The sequence below is a fragment of the Hoplias malabaricus genome, chromosome Y (assembly GCF_029633855.1).
Source record: "Hoplias malabaricus isolate fHopMal1 chromosome Y, fHopMal1.hap1, whole genome shotgun sequence".
Classification (NCBI taxonomy): domain Eukaryota; kingdom Metazoa; phylum Chordata; class Actinopteri; order Characiformes; family Erythrinidae; genus Hoplias; species Hoplias malabaricus.
This window is the reverse complement of record NC_089820.1, coordinates 3,394,698-3,421,505: the sequence shown is the minus strand read 5'-3', so window position 1 is coordinate 3,421,505 and position 26,808 is coordinate 3,394,698. Positions and strand designations below refer to the sequence as shown.

Here is a 26,808-nt window from a genome sequence, read left to right as displayed (position 1 = left end):
TATTAAAACTGGGCAGAAAATGAATTAATTGATTCAGTTTGCGCAATGATTTCCTACACAATGTATGTGTCCTAGTTTCTAGTCCACATCCTTACTGTCCACTGTCTAGAGAGGCGGCTTTTTAAGTAGTCTGCAGTCCACGAAGCCTCATAAGAGACTGGGACACTGGACAGACAATGACGACATCACTGCTTGTACACTCCCACCACACATAACCTAAGCTCTCAATTACATTAGAGTTAAGGGCCATAGACTCTGCTCCAGTATAATTTAGGCATACTCGCTCTGAAGGATCAGAAATATGGACAAGACTTTGGATGTGCTGTGGTCAAATGACAAATCTATAGGATGAGTGCCACTTGAATAAAGTTTCTTTGAGGTTTCTTCTAAACACTCTAAAGGAAAAACAAATGTAAACACTTTTAGCCTTCAACATCTAACACACAGCACTTCAGCAGATAAGCAAGTGTACAAAGCTCCCTTAGCATTACATCATAAAAGCATATTTAAAAAAGTGTATAAAAACTATATCAGCCTGCTTTTCTGGAGTGGGCACATTAAAATGTAATATGCCGTCTATATAGAGAAATTACTAGGTTTTGAGACAGACTCTATATATCCAACTGTCCACAAATACCTTTAAAAAGTGTGCTCTAGAGCAGTCCCACTTTGGAGTGAGGCTACTATGTCCAAAGCCAAGTGTTGGCTGAAGGGTAATAAAGTCTAGCCCTTCAGCCACTTTAGAAAGTTGTACTTTAGGTGCCTATATACTGAGGATAATTACATTTAAGAAATTTGTCCCAACCTAATCCATTTTAATTAGGTTTAAATAATTAGCAACTAATTAGAAGTATGAAATCACAATTTGAAAATGGTACACAGTATAAATTGTAACACTGAAATTATTTTATACAACAAGGCATAGCAAAGCAACCAGTTCCACTACACTCTGTTGACGCGTGAACAATAACATTTTGCTAATTCTGCTGTTCTTCATATCTGTTTTTGTTTTTTTTGGTTTGTTTTCAACATAAAATATGCAGGGTACAGAATGACATACATATGCAGTAAAATTATTTACCACATGGTTCAAAACGTATTTATACCACTGAAATCTCAAAAAAAGGACTGCCATAAGTGCCATAAACACTCAGTTGTTTTTGAATATATTAAATTGTATATTTTCACTATCTGATGTGAATAAATGGGATAGTACATTGGATCTGAGGAAAAAACAAAAAAATCCATCCATTATTGCTAAAAGTTGGCAGCCCCTCAAAGAAAATTAAGCACATGCACAAATGAATTGGATGAAACACTGTTACAAACCGCTGCCTGATTGAGGGAAGCATTGCCAACATCAAGGAGGAAGGGAAGAAAAGAGGAAGAAAGGAGGGACGAGAACAGGAAAAGACAAAACAGAGAATTAGAAATTAAAAGGACTCGCAGACCACCTAGTGTCTTCAGACAAATGGAAAAACAAACAAAACAAAAAAACTGAGCAATGGATAAAGTTCTGATGCAGAGTTAAAGTAAACAGTTTAATGGAAATTAAAAGTCAGTATGATTTCCCTTATAAACCAAATGTGGATGATCCACCAAGACAAGTTTTAAGTTCCTGTTTGTTTCTTAGTTACAGCACTGGCACAAACGTTAACAGATTCAATCTAAATCACATTCTTAAATGATCACACAAGTTTGGCTGATATGTACCCTTAAAGCAAGGTTCACTTCTTACAAAAGCTGTGTATCTGACAGACAACCTGAATCTGAAAGATATACAGCCATTTTACAGATATTTTATATATATATATCTCATTTGGAGTACCTGACTCTCCGCTGTCTCCTTTGATTCTTTCAACTGGTCCAGAGCAGAAGAATCTGTGGAAATACATGTATCAATTTAACTACTGGCATCACAGCATCCTCAGTTTTTGTAGCATGATTTTATTTTAAAATCCTTTGATGTTTGATGCCATTAAAATGGATACCTGAGGGGACATCCCCAGATCTGCTGGCCCGTGTCTCAGCCAAGTTTCTTTCCAAACTGCGCAATCGGTCCTGCAGCTGAGCTTTTTCACTCTCAAGGGACTTCACAGCAGACTGCAATGTCTTTGCTGTAGTACTGTCCCCATGAAGCACTGAAAACTACTCACGAAAAAGAGTAAAAATACAATAATAAAACAAATTTAAGCACAAAATGATTCATACATATGCCAAATTTGTTTATTTTACAATAATAAAAGGTTTCAGAAACTTTGTACTAGGTTTCAGGCATTGTACTAGAGGAATACATTTAAAAACAATTTTATATTTCCTTTTCTATGAAGAAATGCCATTTCCAGAGCCATTTCATACACTTAAATTTAAAATCACTATAAAAACCTTTATTTACCACCACAATAAAATGGTTCTTATAATTACTAATAGGCTTTTTTCCATTTCGGACCATTACTCTTTTGCAATACTCTCCAGGTTTGTACTTAACTTTAATGTTTTGAAGCCTGCTGGTCTTGTTGGAAGATCCAGCATAGCACAAGACCAAGTTTTTTTGGGGGAGTGTCATGTGTTTTCATCCTGTATATGTATATAGTCCAATTTCCTCGTGATTCTGATTGTTTTAGTGATGTTTTTAGTGATGTTGGCCAGGCCAACATGTCAATGTAATTTCATATGAATGACTGTCAGAATGGTTTTCTTTGAGTTGACCAATTCTACTTTCTTTTACTAAAGGACAGCCATATTCACTTGCTCAAAGAACACAATTTTTTCATCCAACACCAGAAATGATGATATAAAGCTTTCTCTGTTGTCCAGTTTAAAAATTTGACTTTTGCATAGGTTACAAGTTTTGTGTGTCTATCTTGGAAAACAGAAGTGCTCCTTGGCTGAAGTTCATGGAGATCATCCTAATGCAGTGTTGGCTGAAATGACTGCCTTGAGATATTGGTTCATCAGTATTGCCTTGGTGACCCCTGGATTCATCTTGGTGTCTTGGTGCCACATCATATTAAATCATTTACAGTGTGGAATGTCTTATACTTTTTGATTATGCAGTACATTTCAATCACTAGTGTGGTGCCACATCAATGTCAAAAGTAGAGGGCACAAAAACAATGGGTGGAAAATACAAACCTGTACCTTTTAAAATTTCATGTCTGTAAATATCCCTCTCGCAAGCACAGAGAGAGGAATTGCATGTGCACACATCAAAATCTCACTCTCAAACCTCAAGTCTTTTTCATTGTCAATTGGTTTATACCCTTTCCATTTTAAAGTTTCCCCTCACGCACAGAGCCCTTTTCGTTCCGATTCTGCACCCCAGAGGATTTTCAGCGCTTGGAAAAGTCTGTTAACAGTTTCTTTTAGTGAAAGCCATTGACTGATGTCTCCTGATTCTGTGACTGCCAGTTTATAATTTATTGGATTAAACTATTCCCATAAATTTCGTATTTAATAAAAAAATGACCATACCTCGTTTCTCAGTTTCTCCAGTTCTCTATCTTTTTCTAAGATCAAGGCACTCTTTGTTTGTATAGATAGTTGTAGTGCAACTTTCTCCTTGTCTGAATTACTCTTCAAGGCATGTTCCCTAGAAATGAAATGAGCAAAAATAAATTAAACAATAAAAGCAATTATTAAAAACTCAATTGCTACAATATTCTGCAGATTAAATACGAGAGATAGCATCAGATAAAAGACAATGAGCTAAAATATCATGTAAATAATACTGTACAACAATGTGACCGTTTTAAAAAAGGTTACAACAGGGACATAGTGCCATTGATGTGAAGCACTGAATGGAACATTTCCTAAACCTGACTGTGTATATATGCACGAGCATGTGAATGTGTAATAAACTAATTCTCTTAAGAACCTTACATCAAAAAAACATAATACTATTGTTTTTATGTGTAGTATTTTAAAGCATGCATGACGCTCTGGCCACTCCAAAGCCCAGTCATTAACATCACGGAATGTGTTTGGGATTACTCCGACTGCCAGTAGCAGAAAACTAAGGTTGAGCTTTCAAGGTGTAAAAACATCCCTGCAAATTTCTTTAAAGCCTCTTCTCAGAATCTGAGTTATTACAAAGGCAAAGACTGAACAGAGTGCCTGAGCATGTTTCCCACTTGATTTTGTACAGTACTAAAGATGGAATTAAGTGCTATATGAGCAATAAACAAACAAACACTAACAGTTGTGCATTACATGATGTCTCTTCTTCTAACAACTTTCTCTTAGGCAAGGAAGTGCTAGAGATGTGATGTGTGGGCAGTGTGAGTGAGGTTCTTTTAGGTACCAGTGCAACATTCCAGTCCAATTGTCTTCCCTTCATAACAGACTTCAGACTTCATTTGTTTGAATAAAAATAGACTCAGACTGTGTTGGTTCGTGTTCGGGGCCTTCATTTATAAGATATACTCTAGCTCCAATATTAGGCATTACTTCAGCCAAACTAGGGTTGAAATAACCAGATTCCCTCTCCATCTCTTTCTCTGTGTGTGTGATGTTTTATGTCAGTTTCTGTGCACTGTGAGCTGCTCTAAAATCAAAGACCAAAATTTAGCCAATAAAGCCTAATTCTGTTCTGTTTATGCAAATATCTTAGAGGCTTTTCTGGTTAAATGCCCAACATTTACACATTTTAGAAAAGATGTTAAAATCTAAACTCCCTATTCAGATACTCCAGCTCATAATAGTACGATTGATTGGAATTGTTGAATGATTTGATAAGATAAAAAGCTGAGCTGATAAATGAAGGGCCGTGTGTACAGTGGATTGTGACCATAACTGTCTTGGTAAATCATGCACTGTTGACAGAAACACACAAAGCCCCACCTCTGTTCTAACTGAACACAGCAGGCCTGTCCAAAAACATAAAATGATTAAAAATCATTTTAACGTAAGGTTATGCATATAGACACTGTTCCCTGAAGAGGAGAAACAACGTACAACAAGCTGTATGGGATATCACAGTATTTCATATCTGGCTGAAGACATCTCTGATGCAGGCACTGCAAGGTAGATAACGCAGAGTGGCGAGGGTAGGTGGGACCGTCCCTCCACCTATAACCCCTGGACACTAGTGTCACTCTTCAGTTCAAAATGTTGTTCTTGACCAAGTTTCTCTTCTTCAGGAAACAGTGGTTATATCCATAACCTTATGTCCCCTATCAGTCGATTCACCCAGTACAACATAAGCTGTATGAGACCTACATTCATGCCCTGAGAAACAGACACTGAACCAAGAATGCAGCCTAGTGCATGTTAGACCCCAAAGAAAGGACAGCATGAGTTTCAGAAGGGGCAAGCATATCCAGGTGCCAAACATGAACAAACAAGTGAAACAGCCAAAAAGCTTGTCACACCTATGGAAAATCTAAGTATGATTAATATACGTAACAGAGGGGGAAAGGAACTTAACTCACCTTAGGCACATATGCTGCATTAGGACAAAGTCACCTTGGTGTCCCCTGGTGCAAACTGAGTAAAAGAAGGAGGCACTGTGTGTGGAGGCCACCCACCCGCTAAAACTAGAAGAGCAGCCGTCTTACACGAAACAAACTTGTTGTCCACAGACTCCAGCAGCTCAAAAGGAGGTGCATGTAGCACATACCATAGTTAGGTTCCAGGGAGGAACAGCAGGCCTAGATACAGGCTTTATATGCCACACCAACTTCATGAAACCTATGGTTAGAGAGTGCACTCTGGGCGACAACACACCTAAGCCCATAACTGTTGAAAACAAAAGCCTTTGTTCAAATAACTCTTGAAGGAAAGCTAAAATGTCAACAACGGAACATTGGAAAGGATCCAATCCCTCACCTGACGCCAGCTCAAATGCACACCATTTATAAGCACACAGACATCTTGTAGAGGCTGCCCTTGCACCCTGAATGGTGACAACCTGGTCGCACACTGCCCCCCAGGCCGTCAGAGATGCATCTGTCAATATCACTTTGCAAAACAGAACTCTGCCTATCGAGCCCTAACAAAGCAGGCGGAGCTTCTTCATTTGTCACAACTATACTTTTCCCTAAATGGCACAAGGCAATCAGGTGGTGAGATAATAACCAGCACTGAAAGTAATGCATTAGAAGTAAACCTAGCAGAACTACCACTATCGAAGAGGCCATTGGACCCAACAGCTGGAGAAACTGGCAAAAGCACAGTTTGCTTCCCAACTGAAACTGAGTGCACATTTTCAGTGCTCTGACAGAGGATGCTTGGCTGGAGAGAGCATATTTTCAACACGAGATAAGAAAGTTTCTGACTGGGTGTTAGAGAACTCATTTAATTTGACAGAGAAGCACAGCTTTTGTATCTGACAGAGCTTTCATCTTCTGTGCTATCAATGCAAGGTTGTCCAGATACATAAGCATGCACACTCCTCGCCCCTGCAGCGGACAGAGAGCTGCTTTGATACACTTCGTAAAAGTGCGAGGAACTAGAGAAAGGCCAAACGAGAGAACGAGCCACTCATATGCAACTCCATTGAATGCAAACTTCAGATACTGTCTGTGATCTGAATTTATTGAGATATGAAAATAAGCATCTGTCAGAATTATAAACGTGAACCAGGCTGACGGAACAAAGGAACTAGCACAGTGTTAGCATTTTGAATGTGAAACCTCTCAAATGCTTGTTTAACACTCTTAGATCCATAATTGGAGGAGACCCTCCCCCCGTTGTTTTTCGGCATAACAACATAACAGCGGTACCAGCCCTTTTGAGATTTGGCCTGAGGAATTACTCTTATTGCCTCTTTGCTGAAGAGATTTTTTATCTCCTTGAGAACCGCCTCAGCACTGCCTGATAAATTGGTGAACACCATGCTGGAAAATTGAGGAGGAGGAGTTCCAAACTGTATGCGGTAACCCATGGCAACAGTCCTTTTTACCCAAGAAAGACTACGCATGCATATCATTCTGCTGCATGAGCAGTGAGTCGGCCATAATGAGTTGACAGCTCATTTGTTGGAAAATGAAGCCACCCTGTGGCTGAGCTGGGGGGCACACCAAATAATAATACATTTTATTTGTAATGCACTTTACATTTCAAGGAAATCTCAAAGTGCTACAGGATAATCAGAAGCAATAAAAATCCATTAAGAGCAAATAAATAAAAACAAGATCAGAACAAAAAAAAAAAAAAAAAAAAAAGTTTTCTTGAGCTCATGTACACTACATCTTTTATTGTGCTTGGAACAGGCACCTTCATTTAATGTTGATGAACATAATGCTTATTTATTGCACTGGGGGCCCATCTACAACTGAGCACTGGGAATGGATTGCAGGGACGCTTGTGAAAATTTGTCTGGGCAGAACAGGTGCTTTGGGTCAATGCTGGAGTATAAAGTGTTAGTTTCTGACTGGGCCCCAGCACAGGGGAAGGGTGATGCCTCTTGGGTGGCATGAGGGGCGAAGCTGTGGTGTCCCCGATCCTCAGAAACCTCTCCCACACTACTCACCGGTGAGTCCTTCATAAGCGAGGGTGAGGGGCCCTTGCTCCAGGTAGAGTGGCAAGGGGCTTGCTTTTGTGGCTGCTGCTTAGGAAGGGGGTTCCCCAGAAAAACTGTTGGTGCAAATCTCTTCATAGTGGGAAGTGGAGGGCTTACGAGTGACTATCTGTGCTTCTGTTTAACCTCCCTTCTTGGCAGAGTAGGGCACAGCACCCCTGTCTGCTTCTTAACTGGAATTTAGCCTAAATGGCCTTGAGAGAATGACCAAACCGACCTACAGTTGAGACGTTCATCCAAAAGACACCTTGTCTCTGTCTGGCATATCAGAGAGCGTCAGCCACAAGTGGCGCTGAGCCACCACTGTCGATGCCATTCCTCTGGCCAGCGACAGTGCAGCACAGTGGAACATGTGTAGGATGTAGTTCGAGGCAATTCTGACCTAGTTGAGTAAGGCAGTTCATGGACTCTCCACAGGCAGTTGTTCTCCGAGCTCAGTCACACACGTCTCCTGATATGTTTGGAGGAGGGTAACTGAATTCACAACCCTAGCCATGCCCGCCTCTGTGTGGTAAACCTTATCCAGCTGAGAGAAGGAAAAACAGCAGTGCTTTTAGGGAAGCACAGCTGGCCCTGCGACTCCTAGGTTGTGTGATGGGACAAGATGAGCTGCTAACGATAGCTCCATCAGACGAACAACACTGTGTTCCAGGGTAGAGCATCTAGGCCAAGGACAAAACTCATATGCCTCAGGCTGCACTAAAGCTCTCTTAGCATGAATGATGCACAAGCAGATTGGGCATGAATCATGCAGGTCTTTCTCGTGAATAGCAAGCCCACACAATTGAGGACAAGGGTGGGGGCTTTCTTGTTTGGCAGGTAGCTGCTTGTGAGCTCATTTTAGATAGCTGTCAGCAAAATTAAACAGGCTAGCACAGAGACTTTGCAAAGTAAGCTCAAATGTCTCAGAAGGAGAAGCAAAAGCCAATATATATAAGCAAAGACCCGCCAATATAGCGCTCCGTGGGAAGACGACTCACTACCATGAGGTTGTTGTTGTTGTCTATTGTAACAGTAAGCAATTTGTAGTCTCTTTGCTAAGGAAAAACAGCTAACTAGCTAGCTAGTTTTAGCAGTGAAAATGTGAGGTGTTCTTAGCGAGGTGAGAGCACAAGAACTGAGGAGAGACTCTGGTGTCCCGGGGTTATAGGTGGGGGCATACCCCATCACTATGCGTCATCTGCCTTGCAGGCATATCTTCAGCCAGATATGAAAGGGTGTGATATCCCATACAGTTTGTGATGTACCAAGTGAATCGACTGGTAGGGAACTCAGACTCAATGATAATTCTTTAAAAAAAAAATGGCTAGCACAAAAAAAAAATCATGCAAAACAGATCTATGTAGACAAAGGAATAATAAAAAAAAGATTAAATGTTCAGCGGAATTTCCACTACTTTGATATAATTAAATTACCAGGGAGAAAAAGGCATGCTTCTACTGGCAAGAAAACAGTCTTAATTTAACTTTTGGTCTCACCTCTTTTCTGTATCCTTCAACTGACTTTGAAGGCTTTCCAGTTCCTTTATAAGCTGTAAAGATGGAAGTAAATATTAACTTGCATAAAAATACCAAATAAGCCTTAGAATTATTTTAATGAAATAACCAAATAATAAAATATACGAGAGGGGGGAAAAATTGTGTATGGAGCAAATGTTACAAAAAACCTCAGTGATGGGATAAACAAAGTTTGGACATCAAACCTTTTTAATAACAAACCATGAGCTACATTTTATAACTAAATATGCAATTTAAGTGGCTGAAGTATAATAGGAACAATATACAAAAAAAAAAATAATAAAAAAAATAAAAAAAAGTATATTTGCCAACATACTTTTTGGTGGCTCTCATTGTCCTTGTGGCTGATAGAAAGTTCTTCAACCAGCTTTGCTTTTTCCTTTGTTACAGCTTCAATGGCCAGTGTGTTTTCAGATGCGGCCTTCTTCAGCTGCTCACTAAGAGACATGATATGCATCCAGAGATACACCACAAAAAAATGACATCTCCACAATGTAATGTACACTATCATTAATTTCATTCAGCATGTTTACTCTAGATGTCTACTTTAGCCTATTGTTTCACGTTTAAAACAGAACAAGAGAATAATGCACAAAACAAGAATTTGTAAATCACATGCAGAATTAATTTTAGATGCTAACTGAATTTAATCACTAAAAATACACCGGACAAAATATGCATACTGTATAAGTGCACAATTACTTTATGTGAATGCGCTGTTTTAAGAGCTCTTTTAAAAAAGTTTATATTATTTTTAAAATATTCTAATAACAGAGCTTACAGTAGAAAAGAAGAGCTTACTTTTAATTTATAAAGTACTATTATTTAGAAATATTTCATAATAAACCGTGTGTTTAAAATTAAAGTCGAGAAAACTTTAGCCTAAATGTACAGTTTTTCTAATTCAAGTCAGACAAACTCAATTTTGAAAAATCTGTTTCAAGGCACAATGATTGCAGTTTAATCTAATCTCAGTCTACTTCATCTAATGTGTAACTGTCAATTAAAACAGACTGTCCATTTCAGCTGTAACTTCTATACTTAAACAAGTCTGAATGAACACCTAATACACTGCCTCGCACTGCTAGCATTTATGTAGCTTTATATGTCAAAAAGACGTACTAGAAATACAAATACTCACATTTCTTTACAAAGTCTGCTGATCCTATCATTCTCAGAGCTAAGCTGGTCTTTGGTTTTCGCCAGTTCCTCTTGGTACTGAGAGTTCTGTTCTGTCAGGCTGTTTAGCTGTATTAGAGACAGAAAACAAATTAAAGTATATTATTTAAGCATTTACATATTTTGACATTTTTTAAGAATGTAAATGTAAAGCAATGTGCAGTTCAACAAATGCAGGGATCTCAGTCCATTTTCTATTTGCTTTATCAGGACCTTGCCTTTATCAATCCACTGACCTGACTCTGCATTTCCTCTTTGGTGTTTTTCAACTCATTTATTAAAGATTCTGCTTCCAGTTTCTGCTTTTGCAAAGCAAGCTTCTCCTGAGTCAGTCCCTCCAAGGCTTGCGCAGTCTGCCCAGCACTCTCTGCAGGCTAAAGCACACCATAAATTTGGACAAGATTATGAACTAAAAGAATCTCTGCTTTTCAAAAACTGCTATAAGAAATGGATTTTAAAGCATGAGATATCCTGAATATTATTTTATGTGATACAGTTGTACATGTCAAATCTGGAGAAGAAACCTGAGAATCTGAAGCAAAGCAACCTCTTGCTTCATGTCAGATTTCCACATTTTACCCAAGCCAAGCTGAAATTACTTAACCAATTATCACCAATTATCTCACAGATTCTAAATGTTATTATATATTTTCTACAGAGCATCCAATCATGCTTTCAGAAAATCATAGAGGCAGCAGAAAAGAAAATGAACTGAATAATATTCATTATCTTTTCTCCAACTTCCATAAAAATACAGGGTGTGGAATAAGACTGTTAAGTCAATGAATTAATTAATCATGCAAAGATTTTCTCCAATAAACCTAAAAATGCTGTAAATTTAAAATATATACTGATCAGCTATTACTTAAAAGAACATCCTTGTTCAACTTTTTGTCCATTTTATCAGCACCACTGACCATACAGATGCACTTGGTAGTTCTACTACAGACTACACACTGTAGTCCACCTGTTGCTCAGCTATCTTACTGGTCCCACAATGTCGATGCTGAGAACCAGCTTCTCTGTTGCTGCACAGTTTGTTTTATTCATCTAGTCCTCCATTAAATGGTGACAGAATCCGGCCCAAAGGACGCTATTGGCTGGAGGACTATTCTCGGGTCAGCTGTGGCAGTTAACATTAATATTTTCTTCATACAATCCAATGGAAAACTTTTAGCACTTTAGCCTCCAGTGCATTTCACTGCTCTTGTGACAAAACCTGTGAGATACTCACACACAGATTGTATACAAGCTTCAGTAATTGTGTTATTTCATGCATGTTTTATTTCAGTGTGTAAGAGACACATGCAGAAGACATGTATTTTTTGTCTCATATTCAGATAAAAGCATCATGTCTACCTGTCGGACTAGTGCATTGTCTGGATGTAGAAGTCTAAGTTTTAGAGTTTATGAGGTACAATATGTAGCATGTAAGTTCTAATTATAAATGATAATTAAATTAAATATAAATAATGGAATAAAATATAATTAAAATTCTAATATATCATTTTAATGGAGATGACTATACACAATGACATCAAATGTAAGGATACCATGAGCGTATCTATCCACTTGCCAACAGATGTCAATCACCTCCCACACACATTTAAATAAAAATCCCTCTAAAAGTCATATAACTGTAAAGATAAACACTGGTGGGAATATTAATGTAGAAGGAGCTTGAAGTTTTGGTAACTGAAAAAAAAGGGAATAATTTTTTATGTGTAATTTTAAATTGAAATTCCCTTTTTTTTTCTACATTTACTTACATAGGAAGAGGCCATATTAAATGTTGAACTGCAGCAAGTTGCCAGAGGGCCTAAAAGCAATTTTGGCTTTAACTGCTGTCATCCAGTCCATTCTTATTAGCCTATAACGTCTGAGTGCAACACACTCTCTCAGCACTGCAGTGACACTGACATGATGTTGTTGTGTTACTGAGCAAACAAACAAATACTTGCTCACTGGTTGTCCTGAACACTGAAGAACTGGACAAAAGGGTGCTAAGAAACATGCAGAGCAACCGATATGCTACAGCTGTTTTTTTGTTTATTTTTTGTAGAACTGCAAATTACACCTATATGGTAAGTGGAGCTGATAAATTGGAGAATGAGTGCAGACACAAGGAGGTCAATTTAAATGTTATGGCTTATTTGTACATCTGAAAGAATCATTTTAAATATGTGAATATGCTTCTAATAATTAAAACCTGGACAAAGTGTATTGAACAAAAATGTAGTTTATAACCTGCATGCAGATGCATGCACTGGCATTAGAGTGTCATTCGTTGCAAGTTTCAATCCATCGTACAGTAACGTAGTGGCATTTAACTTGTATTAGAGATTAAAAAGTCATCTATAACAAAGACAAAAGTTTAAGTCATGGGAAAAATTAGTAAATTAGAGTAGTTAGTGATCCATGTGAAAAGAAAAAGGAAAGTAATTAAGCCTGAGATTGGAGTGGTAAAACCATTCAGGTGAGTTAGCGTGCAGAAAGCAACTCTAATAGCTTTGTGATCGTTAGTAGGTCTGAAGATGTTTGTTAGTTGCAAAAGTACCTCAAGCTGCTTTGAAAGAGCACTTTTATTTTGGGCCTCAAGTCGGGTCACCATAGAGTTGGCTTCTTCCTTCTCACTGCACAAAGCATCCCTCTCAGCTTGCACTGAAGCCAGACTGGCAGACATCTCATTCTGCGTCTTAGTTAAAAGGGCCACTTGGATTTCTGCATCTTTATGTTTCTCCTCCAATTTAGCATTGTTCTTTTGAAGGGTCTGTAGGCATTCGTCTAAGTGAAGCTGTGATTTTTGCATTTCTTCAAGCTTAGTCTTGTAGTCAGAGTATTTCTGGTCACTATTTTGCAGACTTTCACGAAGAGACAGGACCTCATGCTCTAGAGAATTATGTGAAGCTTGTAGATCACTCTTTTCCTTCTTAAGACAAGCAGTTTCCTGCTCCAGCTCTTCAATTTTGGAACTAAGCAAGTCTTTTGCAACAACCATATCTGATCTAACCTCATCATTCTTTTTCTCTTGAGCTTTTAAAAGTTTGATTTCTTGTACAAGGGATGTTTTTTCTTCATTGACCTTCTGGAGTAGAGAGAACATGTCCTCAACCTTTTGAATACAGGAAACTGAACTTTGGTCACTGTCCTGAACGTTCTGATTTGTTTCGTCCTCTAAAAGATGTTTGCTCTCAGAACACAGCTCTTTAAAGGAGTTCCTTAACTGTTCCATTTTGTTGAACAGTAATTGCTGCTCCACTCCAATCGTCTCCTTTTCAGTCTTGATTGATTCGATTTCAGCATTTAACTTGGACTGCACCTCTAAGAGTTTGGCTTTTTCTTTATCACAATCAGCAATCCTTTTCATAAATCCCTCAACCTCTCTAGAAAGTTGTTCTTTAACAGCAGACAACTCATTTTTATCCTTCTCTAGAGTCTGCTGATTAGCTTCTAAGCAGGTCTTGGCATCAGAGAGTGTTTTGTTCTGATCAAAAAGACATTCAGTTTGTTGAAGTAAATCACTGTTTGTCTTCCGAAGCTCTTCTATGACTTTGTTTAACTCTGTGTGCTGGGAAAGAAAGGTCATTTTATCCTTTGCAAAGTTGTCAGTATTTTGAGCAAGCTCTTGCTTCAATTGATCTAAGCTGAGTTGTAACTTCTGGGTTTCCTCCGTTAGGCTGATTTTAGTCTTCTCCAAAGTCTCTGCTTCAGAATTCTTCTTCTCCAGAAGATCTTTTAAATTCACGTTGTCCTGTGTCAGTTTCATCTTCTCTGAATTGAACTGCTCTTGTATATGTTTTATTTTCTCCAAATCTGATTCTAGTCTGTTTTTCTCACTTAGTAAGTTAGTATTTAATGTCAACGTTTTCTTTAGATCTTCTTTGATACTGCACATCTCTGATGTTAGCTGCTCTTGCTCAGCCAAGAGAGATTGCTTCACCAATATTTCTTTTTCATACTTCTCTTTAAAGCTACTAATCTCTTGTTCCAAATGCTCCCTTTCCTTATTTTGCTTTTCAAGAGCAGCCTTTAGGCATTTTGCATCTTCTTGAAAGGTTTGAAGTGTCTTCTCAGTCTCAGAGAGCTTTTCAGAAATAACTTGTTTTTCTTGAGCCAAATTGGAAGAATTCAGTTGGATTTTTTCATTAGCAGCCTTTGTCTCTTCAGCACTTAGGCTCAGTTTTTCAACTAGTATCTCCAATTCTTTAGAAAGCTCCTGCTTCTCAGTGTTCATCTTCCTTTGGGTTTCAAGCAGATTTTCCTTCTCTTGCATGAGTACAAGCCTCTCAGAATCTGTGATTTCCCTACTAGTCTTGATTTCTTCAAGCATTCTTGCAAAGCTGTCCTTAGAGGCTTGAAGCTCTCCATTATATCTCTCAGACTTCTCCAGTGCTGCCTTGGAGTTCTGAAGCGCCTTCTGAAGCTCTGCATTTTCAGCTACAAGAGACTCTTTATCTGCAGTAGTGGAATTGAGGCTTGCCAAAGCCTTTGTATTCTCACTGCGAAGAAACTCTCTTTCAGCCTGTAGTTTACCATTCTGAGAAGTGAGATCCTCCTTCTCCGACTGAAGCACTGACAGAAGGCCTTCATTCTTTGAACAGCACAATTTAATGGACTCTAGTTCATCTTGACAGCATCTCAGCTCTTCGTGAAGCCTGTCCCTTTCCCCACAGACCTCAGTGTGTTTCTGTGCGCTATGTGCACTGTTAGTCCCTAGATACTGGACCTCTTGCTGGCATTTCAAAATGATTTCTTGTCTCTCAGCATTACTCTTTTCAAGATTCTTTATTTCTTCCAAATGTTTTACTTCAGTGTCCTTCAAAACAACATTCACAGATTTCTGTTCTGCCAGTTCTTTAATTATTGTCTGCAACTCCTTGCAAAGTAGTTCCTTCTCTGTGTTAATAGCTGACTTTTCCTCGTGCAGTTGCTGGTTGGTGGAACACATCTCTTTAATTTCATTACTTAGTTGCTCATCATGCGCCAATAGTTCCTTGTTTTTGGATGAAAGATCTGCAATAGCTGCCTCTAGATGGGAGACATTCACTTGAGACTCTGAAAGTTGTCTCTCCATATCTTCTTTCTGAGCATGAAGAACATCCTTTTCCTTAGACACATGTTCAGACAATAACTTTAGATCCTTAACCTCAGAGGTAAGCTTCTCAGCCCCTTGCATGGAGAAAGCCAATTCAGCAGTAAGTGACTGAGTAAGGGGGGGAAAAAAAAAAAAAAGAAAAGGATGTTATGTTGACCGAAGGGGGAGAGGGGGAAAAAAAATAAATAAATAAAAAGTAAAAACACCCTCACATGTCAAAATAATCTAGGAATAAAGGACCAAATAAAAATAAATAAATAAAAAATAAAATTAGGGGGCTGTGAAATGTGCAACATATTAAATGCAAAAAACAAATCCCAAGCTTGTTCTGTATTGTCCTCCCTGCAATATATGCACAAACACACACACTGCACAGAATCTGTATAGAATTAGAGCAAAAAGTGTCATTTTAGAACAAATAGACCTCCACTTGTCTTTTTGACTGTGATCATTTTTTTTGTTAATAATAATAAAATAAAAAAAATAAATAAATAAAAAAAAATAGAATTTCACCACCTCATCAGTTTATTTTTGTCGGTCAGCAAAAAAATAGTTAAACCCCTTTAAAAAATGTTACTACTTATAAATATTAAAATACATAAAATAATGTATGAAACAATTTAAAAGCTTAAATGTTAAAAAATGTTGTCTAATTTAGATGACATTCAGTACTGACAGTTCCAGTGTTCCACAGTACAACAGCGCTGGTTCATGGCACTTTATTAAAACTTGAGGTTGTCAAAAAATATTTAACAATGTAAGTTAATTGTTTGTGTATTTTTCTTCTGTCATTAGATTCACTATAAAGAACGTATTCATTTTCTGTAACCAATTTATCCTGCTCAGGGTTGAGCTGGGTGCAGGGGACAAACACACCCTGGACGGTGCAACAGTCCATCACAGGGCACCTCACACGCTCTCCTTCATTCATATCTATGGACACTTTTGCAAAGCCAATCCAACTAAAAACATGTGTTTTTGGTACTCTTGGAGGAAACCGGAGCACCCAGAGAAAACCCAGACAAGCTCAGGACCCTGAAACCACAAGCTCAGATTTAACAAAGATTTTGTTAAATGATGGCAATTGAAGACTTTCAATGATGGGCTAATTAGTCAAGTCTAGAGTGTGTTATATGAAAGTTTTCACATTTACAGAAAATTTGAAAACAGTAACCTCAGCTTCTTGCATTTCTGCAATATTTTCAGAAGAAAAATTAAAGGGATGTCAGTAGACTCTATCCACTTTACCCATTAACTGCTAATAGTGCCTAATGTCTACAACAAATGAATAGCACAACTAGTCCCAATGCTATTGCTTCTGCTGCTCTTGTTGCCGCTACTAGAAGTACTACAACTACTACTACTATTATTATTAAAGCTGGAGTAGGCGGTTTGAGTTAATAACTGTAAATTATATGTCTAGAAATACTTTTTACATTCCAATTTCAATTAAAAAGTCAAATGCTCTAAAGGCATAAATAAAAAGTGTTATTCTCTAAATAGGCCCCAATCATTTCAGTCAGACCAAAATTATGTGGAAGGCTTACCTGCCTGTCATGGCCCTGCCCACATTTCACGTTATTCATTTGCGCATGCATGAAGATCCCTCACAGAGAAACAAACACAAAGTTCTGAAGGCTGGAAGAATGGCAGAGAAATCTACAACCTCGTACAATGCTAACAAATAGAGTACTAGACAGGGACAGAAAATCCTTTAAAAAATAAAAATAAATAAATAAATAAAAAATAAAGACTAGGCTAGATAAAGCCAGGGGGAAAACCAGAGTAAACACCAGCGGACAACAGCAGACAAACGCGAGGATGCAGAAAGACCTGCTAAGTAAGAAAGTCTGTCTTAATGCACTTATTACTTCCTGGCATATTGCACTCAATGTAAGGTAATTTGTATAAATTGTGCTGTAGTTTGAATGTTAGATCCTCTTTTGTAAGTCGCTTTGGATAAAAGCATCTGCCAAATGCATAAATGTAAAAGTTTGCTGTTTTTTACTAGAATAGTAATTATCTGAGTTGTTTTGTGTATGGGGCAAAATATTAAATGTTGTGATCATATGTGAATGAGACATGAGGTAGGGATAGTTTTTAAAAATAAATAAATACATTTCTCTCTGTCAAGGCTACCCAAGCTGTGTTGTTCATGTTTTTAGGGGAGTGACTTCAGGAGGAGCACAAAGTATATGGTGGGATTTGGGTTTTTTTGGCTGGAAGTTTTCAAACACTATTGGTTTCTACATAAAATCACCTAATACAGCTTTAATAATAGGCATTTTTACAGCGTTAAATGTGTATGCTTTGAGGTGCTAAATACTGCAAATACAGTAACAGGTGCAGATACAGTAACAGTGTTTCCCTGACAAGGAAATGAATCATCATTGGTCAATATCATCACCCCACACATCCGTTTTCCAGCTACTCAGATATCATTTTATGAACTACAATCCTTAAAGCACAGAAATTGTTATTCCTTACCTGAACCTTTTCTTTCAAGGTCACCAACTCCTCCACCTCTTCTTCGAGTTTTTGGCACTTTTCTTCAGAGACACGGAGCTGCTGGTGTGCTGTTTCAACCTGACCACGTAGCTCCTGTAGCTCTTTTGAGTGGTGCTCCAAGGCACTGGCAAGTACTTTCTCTCCAGACGTCTGGGTTTCTTGAACTTTAGCTTGAGTCTCTTCCACATTCTTCTCCTGCAAAGCAATGAACATGGCAAATAATTCTATGATGGAATATGATCAGGGTTACCTGTCGTGAAGTTTCACAAAAAGTCCTTGATTTGTATTTTCAGTCCAGGAAAAAGTATGGTATAGGCCCTAGTTTAAATCAAAACTTTTTAATTAGTTTGCAAGTTACTAACAGACTAACGGAGCAGAATTCTAACTAGCAAAACTCTTACATCACATAACAGACAAGGATGCACAAGTGGGAACTGGATTTACCAGTTTGGAATAATTATTATTTAATACTATACTTCAAATCTACTACAGTATATTTGATTATCTGCACTTACCAGCTGTTTAATTTTTTTCTCCAGGTTGCCAACCTCTTCTTGATGTTTCTCAATGGTGCCAATCATCTCCTGTTTGGCTTGAGCTTGCTCCTGGTGCCTGCTCTCCTCGGAGCAAGCAAGCAACTCCTTCTGCTCTAAAAGCTGGTTCTGGAAATCCTCAATTCTCCTGTGAATAGAAATGTTAGAGGAGAATTCCTTTCAAACAGGAGAATAGATTAAAGAAATACATTGTAGACATGAGAAATTTTTTTTATTACTATTCAAAATAGGTTTCCCACATAACTCAGCAATATACTTCAACAATAAATGCAAAATCAGCACTATAAATATCCCTAAGGTTATTTGCAGCTCAGGTGGTGGAAGGTCATTTTTGTCCCACTTTATATTAAGTGTCTTATAACTGTAGTTACAGATGAACAGCATATGGAACAACAATAACTACTGATGAATTAGTACCTGTTACAGATGGATTACAGTAGTAAAGCTTGTGTAATTACATATGTTTATCAACTTCAGTTTTGTGTCTTTTTTAATTACATAAGTGGATCTTCATAGTTGTAACTAGGGCTGGGCAGTATGACCAAAATCTCATATCACGATAAGCCTAAAATAAATGGTGATATATTATAAGATATTAGAAAAACCATAACAAAAAATAATGTCGAAGTATTTGTGTTTATTTTTAACACCAAAAAGAATATGCTGCATTATCTAACCGTAATTATCAAACTAAAATATAGTCATGTCCCGATCAAGTTTTTTTTGCCCCTGATCCCGATTAGAATCTTTTATTGAGTATCTGGCGATGCAGAGTCCCGATCAGATACTTAAATTTTCCTAGATAGTGCTGTTATATAGTGCACACTTTGAGTAAACTCAACCCAGTGTATCTGCGTGACACTGAACATCTCGCATTAAGAAACAAGCTGCCTACATCCAACCTGCAGCTTATTTATTGTTTTATCAAAAGCAAATAAATGGTGTCTTCACAAACAGTTCATATAAATAATTTTATATTATTTTTAATCTTATATGAAATTATCTAATGTGATTTGTATGTATAAAGAATTACTTTGATTCTAAAAGTCAGTCCATTTTATTGTCATCACTGATGTGTTGAGTGAAAAATTAAATGTAGCTTCTTCGATACAGTGGGAAAAAAAATCTGATTTATTTTTTTTTTTTTTTTTAAAGCACTGACCTGTTTCTCTCAGCGCCGCCACAAAACCAACAAACCCCTTTAGGAGGTTAGACTGTGACTCCATTGGCTGCAGCACTAAATGATGGGACAGCTTACTCTGGCTGCTGATTGGCTAAACAAAAGTGATGAGGGAGAGCAGCGTGCTTCAAAAAAACTCATTGGCTTAATTTAAAAAAAAATGGGGCTCTTTTTTTGGAATTAAAACTTCGCCACTGGTTTCGTTTTTCTCCATTGTTAACTTACAGTTATCAGAGGGGTAGATATGCGTGAGCGCGATATAATGAGAACTGCTCCAGCAACATATATGAACAATGGCAGGACATCGTGGTGTGTGTGTGTCTGTTTGTGTGTGCGTGCATGCACATGCGTGGGTGGGTGCGTGCATGAGAGAGAAACACCCGAGCTGAACAGGACATTTGTGCACCGTTTTAAATGTAGTCAGATGGAAACCTGTGTATTCTTGGTATGCTCGATATAACGAATATGGTCATTTTCAAAAATGGGTAAAAATACTATGGAATGTATGGATATTTGCGATATATCCCCCAGCTTTAGCTTGAGCTCAACTCACGTTCACACCCCTGTGTTAGAAGCTCATGTTTACGCCACAATATTGCGATATGGCAAAAATAAATGAATAAAAAAAAATATATAAAATACACACACACACACCGGTATCATTGCGAACGATATATCGCCCACCCCCAGTTGTAACAGCATATTCTCTCAGGTAATTACACACAAGTAATAACATGTGTAATTACACTAGTAATCAGATTGGAACAATATTTTTGGTTCCAGAAGCGTTTTCTGGCAGAAGACAATCTTTAATGATGACTTATAAAAATGTAGGCTCAAACAGCATTCGACAGCTACTTATGAAATGTATTTTATATATATATATATATATATATATATATATATATATATATATATATATATATATATATATATATATATATATATATATATATACACACACCTCTCTTTTTGACTGAGGTCTTCCATCATCTTTGTCAGCTGAGAAGAGTTGTCTCCAGAAGATTTAATCAGGTCGCTTATATCATTTTCAAGCTTAGCTTTATCTTTAGTTAGCTGGTCTATCTTCTCTTCACCCATTCTTAACTTTTTTTCGAGACCTGAAATGAAAAGGCATATACAGGGAGAGATTTACTTTTAACAACCATATAAAAGCTCAAACTCGAGATTTAGAATATTACAATAGAGAATTATTATCCACTGACCAGCCAGCTGAACTTTGAGAGATTCTGATTCAGTAGAAAGAGATGTGCACTGATCCTCTTTGTTCCGAAGCAATCCTTCTAACTCTGACGAAAAATAAAAATAAGCCAAATAAATGGGATGGTTCAAAATACTAAACTACACAATAAACCACATGAGACACACGTCTGCATACATTAATCTGCAGACAGAAGAACTATACACTTACTTTGCATAGCATTTGAAGACTCTGTCTTTTCATCTAAAGACGTGGCATGCTTTTCTTTCTATAAAAAAAATAGATATAAAAATAATGAACAACCTAAACAAAAAGGGTAATAAAAGATATAAAAATGATCAGCACAACTTTTATAAAACAATTGTAAAACAACCAATAAGTCTTTCTCATTAGATAGCACATAGTTTACTTAAAACCAAAATACAGGCTGCCCTTATACTTTTAAATAATTTACTCATGTACATTGATTTTTAAAATGTATAAATTGTTAAAAAAAATAACACTGAATGACTCATTTTTGTGCTAAGCTTCATTAAAAGTGGAGAAGTTTTGTCCCATCATTGCTTACAATAAATAGATGCGGTTCTCCTTAGATATTGATACTTGTGTTCTGACCTACATCATTCAGAGTCTACTGATTTATTAACATACAACATTTGCACATAAAACATTTTTACTGCATATAAATAGCACAGTCTAACACTTTATAATAACCCATTTCTTTTTTAACTTACCAAGTCAACATACTCTTTTTCCAAAGAGCTATTACTCTGCTGTAGTGAGGTCATGCTCTGCTGCAGTTCCTCCATCTCATGCTGCTTGGCCTCTAACTTAGAGGTCAACTCAGTGACCTAGCAGAATCAAGAAAAGCACAATACAGCACTGCAAAAATGGAATAATGCGTTGCCTCAAATTTTCACATAAAATATGTGCATAAGACAAGAAGCAACTTAAAATCTGTTTCTCATACAAGTGTTAAAAAAAGGGGCAATGCTAGGGTTTAATTTTAATTTTGCAGAAATATTAAGAATAAGCTTCTGTCAATATTTTCAATATTTTGATGCACCAAAAAAAGTAAATTAAGTTAGTAAAGATGCATTAAATTACAGTCATACTGCTTTAAGCATTTCGCAAATGAGTATATACTGTAGGAATGCATAGAACATTAACAAATTGGACCTAACCTTTTCTTCTTGTGACCTGGACTTCCTCTCAGCTTCCTCTAGACGGGTTAATAGACTTTGGACCTCCTTGTTGCCTTGGCTCTGCTGCGAGAGAAGGGCCTGAAGACTTGCTTTTTGGTCCTCGAGCTCTCTGGCCTTTCCCTCCACCCCCTGCCCCAGCTTAAGCACTTCATCCTCTAACTCCTTTACCTTCATTTCAGCATTGTGCAACTTGCCTAAAGCCTCCTCCAACTCCACCAGGTGCTGCTCCTCTGCACTTTCCAGATTAGTGCGCAAAGATTCAACCATACCATCTTTCTCTTCCGTAATAGAAACTAACTGTTTCCGGAGCGCTTCACCTTCTTGGATGTATTTCCTAACCTCAGCATTGTGCTTGGCTATGCATGCCTCCAAGTCCAGCTTGTGCTCTGCTTTTAGCTGTTCCAAAGCTGCCCTCAATTCAAGTTCAACTACCTGAGTGTCGCTGGCTCCCTTGGTTGAGGAGGCCTTCAGGTCCTCCATGGCTTGCTGATGTGAAGTGATGGCTGAGGCTAGCTTGGAGCGCCACAGCTCAATAACATCGTCGTTCTCCTTCTCTGCCTCGGTTAGTCGGGTACGAAGCTGTTCATTGTCTTTGTTTAAAAGTGCTAAAGAGGCCTGGAGTTTAGCCAAAGCCTCATTGTGTGCTTTTTCTTCAGCCTGTATCGTGCCATTCAAGGCAGCTATCGCTGTTTCATGGTTAGTACTTTGAGAGCAGAGCTGGGCACGAAGTGAACTGAGCTCCTCCTGAAGGACTGCCGCTGTAGGGTCCTGAGCAGCAGCACCCTTTATTGGCCCGGCCTCCAGATGTTCTCGAAGGGCTGCCACCTCTTTGTTCCGCAGAGTGAGTTCCCTCTCCATTTCCAGTATGCGAGACTTCTCAGATACTGTAGCAACCTAAAGACAGGACAACCACTAGTCTCACATAAAATTATATTGTGGTTAGAAGAATATTCCAAGTATTCCTAGTCCGTATCTACCATTCTGTTCCTCTTGCTTTGAGAGAAACCTACTGATTCACTACACAATTACAATATAGTTCAACAGGCATTTGCCAAATTTCATCAGTAAATATTTTATTTCCCCCCCTCCCAGCATTTTTGTAGAAAACTTCTAGGAATACTGCACACAAAAGAATTCTTTACTTTTTCTTTTTTCTTTTGCAAAGATTAAACTAGTCCACAAGATATTTTTGTGGATTTTAAAGTGGATAATAAAGAGAACATTGTGTGCATTTCATTCAACAACAAGTATGATAAGAATGGTTATAGCTCTGAAATGTAAACTACACAAGCATACATTATAAACCTATAAAGAGATTTCAGCAACAGCCCACTGTACTAAAGTAAAAGAGTGCATTTTCACATGGTTTTTCAAGCACAGGGGTATAAAAACTAATTTATTGTCCTTGGTATTCAACAGTATTATACAGATGTGGCAGATACAGTTTAGGCACAAATGCTGGAATATTCCTATAATAGTATGAAATAAGACTGAGGCTCTGATCATGTGATGCCATTTGTCAGTGTTGAAATCTCAAACAGAATATTCTAGCAAGTATAAACAAAAGCTGGATTTAAGGACACTACCTAAATATCTTGACAAGAAATGGGCACAAAGGGGTACAATGAGGGCTGATTTCAGTGCTGGAGCGAGTTCCAAACAGCCCCATCAGAGGAGGCTAGGTGACCTTCAAAATATCTTTCTTTAGGTTCAATCAGTTTTAAAGAGCATGTTTTTGGGGCTTACAAGACACCTCGGGTAGCAAAGCTAAGAAAGGGTTAAAGACACAAAACACATGATCATGAGGCTGCCAGGGAAGGTCTGACTCTGTATGTGCAATTAGCCTGGCATGTTGCTGGTCCATTAGCGGTCCTCAAGTGAGCATTGAAACTACCCATTCTTTTTGTTTACTCCATCTTTTCTCCAAGAAAACCTAATCGACCAGACATGATTGGTAACTAGTTCCCAAACAGTTTGCTTTGAATGCCTAATATTTGACAAATATAAAATGCCTAATAAAACTACTGAATTACTAATAATTAAATAGCCAAAGCCTTTGAAGGCATATTTGTTGTTATGCCTAATGTTTCAAATTGATGTTCAACTTAAAAACAAATTCTGAATTATAGCACTTGTACAATAAAGTTCCCTTTACAATGTAATCACACTAAAAAAAAATAGTAGATGATAATCTGCAAAACAAACCTATTTTTTTTTTATTCTGATTCCAGCTGAATAACATGATTCAGGTCAATAGGAGAATATTTGGAATTCAAAGGCACAAAGTATTATGAAGGGAAAAAAAAACTGGCGGATGTGATTATGATTACAGTATTGGTTAGTCTATGATTAAAGCTTCACTGCCACTACAGTTTATGTTAAATGTTAGTTTGCCACATATATTAATTTGAACATAATTATAACACAGACCTGGGACAAATACATACAGCTACATCCTTAAAATATGATGCAAACATGCAGCCATTTATTTTTTTGAATAGCAAATTGTCAATTTACAGTTTGTTTTCCTCAAAAATATGGTAACCACCTGCACTTGAGCTTTTAATTTAGTTGTTTAGGTAGTTTTGTCTATCTGAATGTCATGCAGCAGGAGTATTACAACATTACTCCCGTTAAGCATTAGCCTCATTATTGATGTTTTAGCCATGCTAATATAGCACAACAATAAACCATGCTTGGCTAATATGCAAGCTTTATTTAAAGACTACAATAGGGTAGAAAAGAATGTTCCATGCGCAGCTCATATTTTTCTTCAGAATGATTTTTCCTCACCTAACATCAATGTGCAACAGAAACGATTATTACTCTGTCCGCCAACTGCTGCAAAGGAGTTACTGGTTAATCTTTGTAATCCATCTCATTCCACTCCCAGAAATCAATGGCTGTTTTATTTCTTAGACATTTCACTTGAAATTTCAGTTGCTCGTATGCACAGTTCAAGGTCGGAAACAACTGAAACATGGAAGATGGCGCTCCATTCTGTGAAATCTCTTGCTCTCATCCTAGAACATTATCTATTCTTTATATCTATTTGTTTTTATTTCACCAAGGTATTCTTATGTGCACTGTAACCCCATTTTATTTTTAAGTGTAATTAATTATTAAGACATTTATTTATTTGTGCTCTTCTGTGTTTGATTGTGACCCACCACCACACCACAGAAGGTGGTAAGGCAGAGATTGAAACGCATTTGTCTTTTCTTTTTTTTATGTGCATACAAAAAAATGTAATAAAAATAGACTTTAATAGGAATGCACTTCCAAACAAACTGTTACGCACTGAAAAATGTTTTTTTTCTTTGTTTTCATTTAGGCTAATGTTGACAGTTTTTAACTGATTTGTTTTTTTAAGTAGGTTAATAATGCTCTTGAGGGTAAACACCATACATGTAGAAAGTACGTCTTGTGAACTGTGTTTTTGTGTCCATTAAATAACATTTTTCCAGATTTTCCCTCACCAATTACAATGATAGCTTGTTCCATATGCTTAACTTAATGCATGCATCCATTATATATGGTCGCATTTTGTTTCTGTCAACTTAGTTTTTGCTCGTCAGCATGAGCTTGAAAATAACCTAGCAGCTAGCAAATTCAGAAAACTGTCCATATGGTATTCATTTACTCGCTGTTTAACAGTTCCTATCAGTTACTCTGAACAATGTTTTAGTGAAAGTAGACAAAGAGGTAGTCCAAAAAATGTCTGGAATACAGATGTGGCTGAAAGTATTGGTAAAACCTTTTTTTTTCTGAAGCGGTTTTGAAAGTAAAGAACTGTATAGCATATATAAACTTGGCACAAAAAGTAAGGAAATTTCTGTTCTGTAGATTATTTCTTTGTTGTAACAATGCTTCTTGGCTATAAATCTTATACCGTTGGAAAGCGTAATCATTTCCCTTTTAAATGGTGGCATATATACAAGGAACATGCATTTGTGGGATAAGCAGTAGAGCTGAGTATGTGGGTTGCGCCAACTGTATTAGATTTATAGCCAAGAAGCACTTTTACAAAACATAATCTACAAAACACAAAACCTTACTTTTTGTGTTAAGTTTAGATGTACGTCTGTGGCATGCATTGGGATAAAATTAAAAACTTAAGTGTGTGTAACACACTAAACATGGACATAGAGAAAGGAAAAAACTTGTCTGAAGATATTAGAAGATAATGACAAAGCATGAACAACAAAGGCAAACTCAAACACCACCAATTCTATGTTCAGAAAGAAATACAATGCTTTCTGACAAGAAGTCCTCTAAGAAACATGGAGGACACTCACTAATTATTGAGGTGCCATGAACAATTTGACCAATCAACTATTAGACCATTCTAAGCAAATCACACAGTGTGTCTAAAAGCTGTGTTTCAGTTGAAGATCCTGTGTCCTCCTAGATAATAAATTAAAACATGACTCAAATGTAACAATAAACAATAAAAAAAAATTAATTAAAAAAATGTTCACACGGCCTGTTATCAGTCCTGCTCTGAATTTTTTTTTAAAAATTGTTGAATCTCCAAATGAGAAAAAGCTGAGTTTACTCAAGAGGATTGAGCCAAACTAAAAGCTAAGTAGTGTAGAAATTTCACTCTTTATTGCCTCTTATGTACTAGAGCATTATAATATTAGAAAGTATAGGTTTCTGATATATTGTCCATGCAGTTTTTACTATTATTATTATTATTATTTAAAGCATTTTAAGGTCATAAAGTGTTAAGTACAATGTGAAATAAAGGATGGTTAAAAATGAAAAGATGAATTGGCCAGTGACAAAATTAATACAAATATACTTTGATAAAAGCATACAAA

At 37.2% G+C, this 26,808-nt stretch overlaps 1 protein-coding gene across 3 annotated transcripts in view; it reads right to left on the bottom strand.

The window, feature by feature from the left end:
* The window catches only part of LOC136678029 (CAP-Gly domain-containing linker protein 1-like), a 43,093-nt gene that overhangs the window by 3,652 nt on the left and 12,633 nt on the right, over positions 1-26,808 (bottom strand). For 2 of the 3 annotated variants that reach the window (XM_066655792.1, XM_066655793.1), the window contains 14 exons: positions 21,962-22,876; positions 21,512-21,628; positions 20,988-21,045; positions 20,782-20,865; positions 20,520-20,676; positions 18,337-18,502; positions 17,801-18,016; positions 10,455-10,592; positions 10,181-10,287; positions 9,356-9,476; positions 9,001-9,053; positions 3,475-3,592; positions 1,992-2,148; positions 1,829-1,881 (listed from right to left, as the gene is read on the bottom strand). In XM_066655792.1, coding sequence (XP_066511889.1) covers positions 1,829-1,881; positions 1,992-2,148; positions 3,475-3,592; positions 9,001-9,053; positions 9,356-9,476; positions 10,181-10,287; positions 10,455-10,592; positions 17,801-18,016; positions 18,337-18,502; positions 20,520-20,676; positions 20,782-20,865; positions 20,988-21,045; positions 21,512-21,628; positions 21,962-22,876 — 2,460 coding nt within the window. Of the gene's footprint in view, positions 1-1,828; positions 1,882-1,991; positions 2,149-3,474; positions 3,593-9,000; positions 9,054-9,355; positions 9,477-10,180; positions 10,288-10,454; positions 10,593-12,775; positions 15,422-17,800; positions 18,017-18,336; positions 18,503-20,519; positions 20,677-20,781; positions 20,866-20,987; positions 21,046-21,511; positions 21,629-21,961; positions 22,877-26,808 lie in introns of all 3 variants that reach the window. The other variant, XM_066655791.1, reaches the window with a different exon arrangement.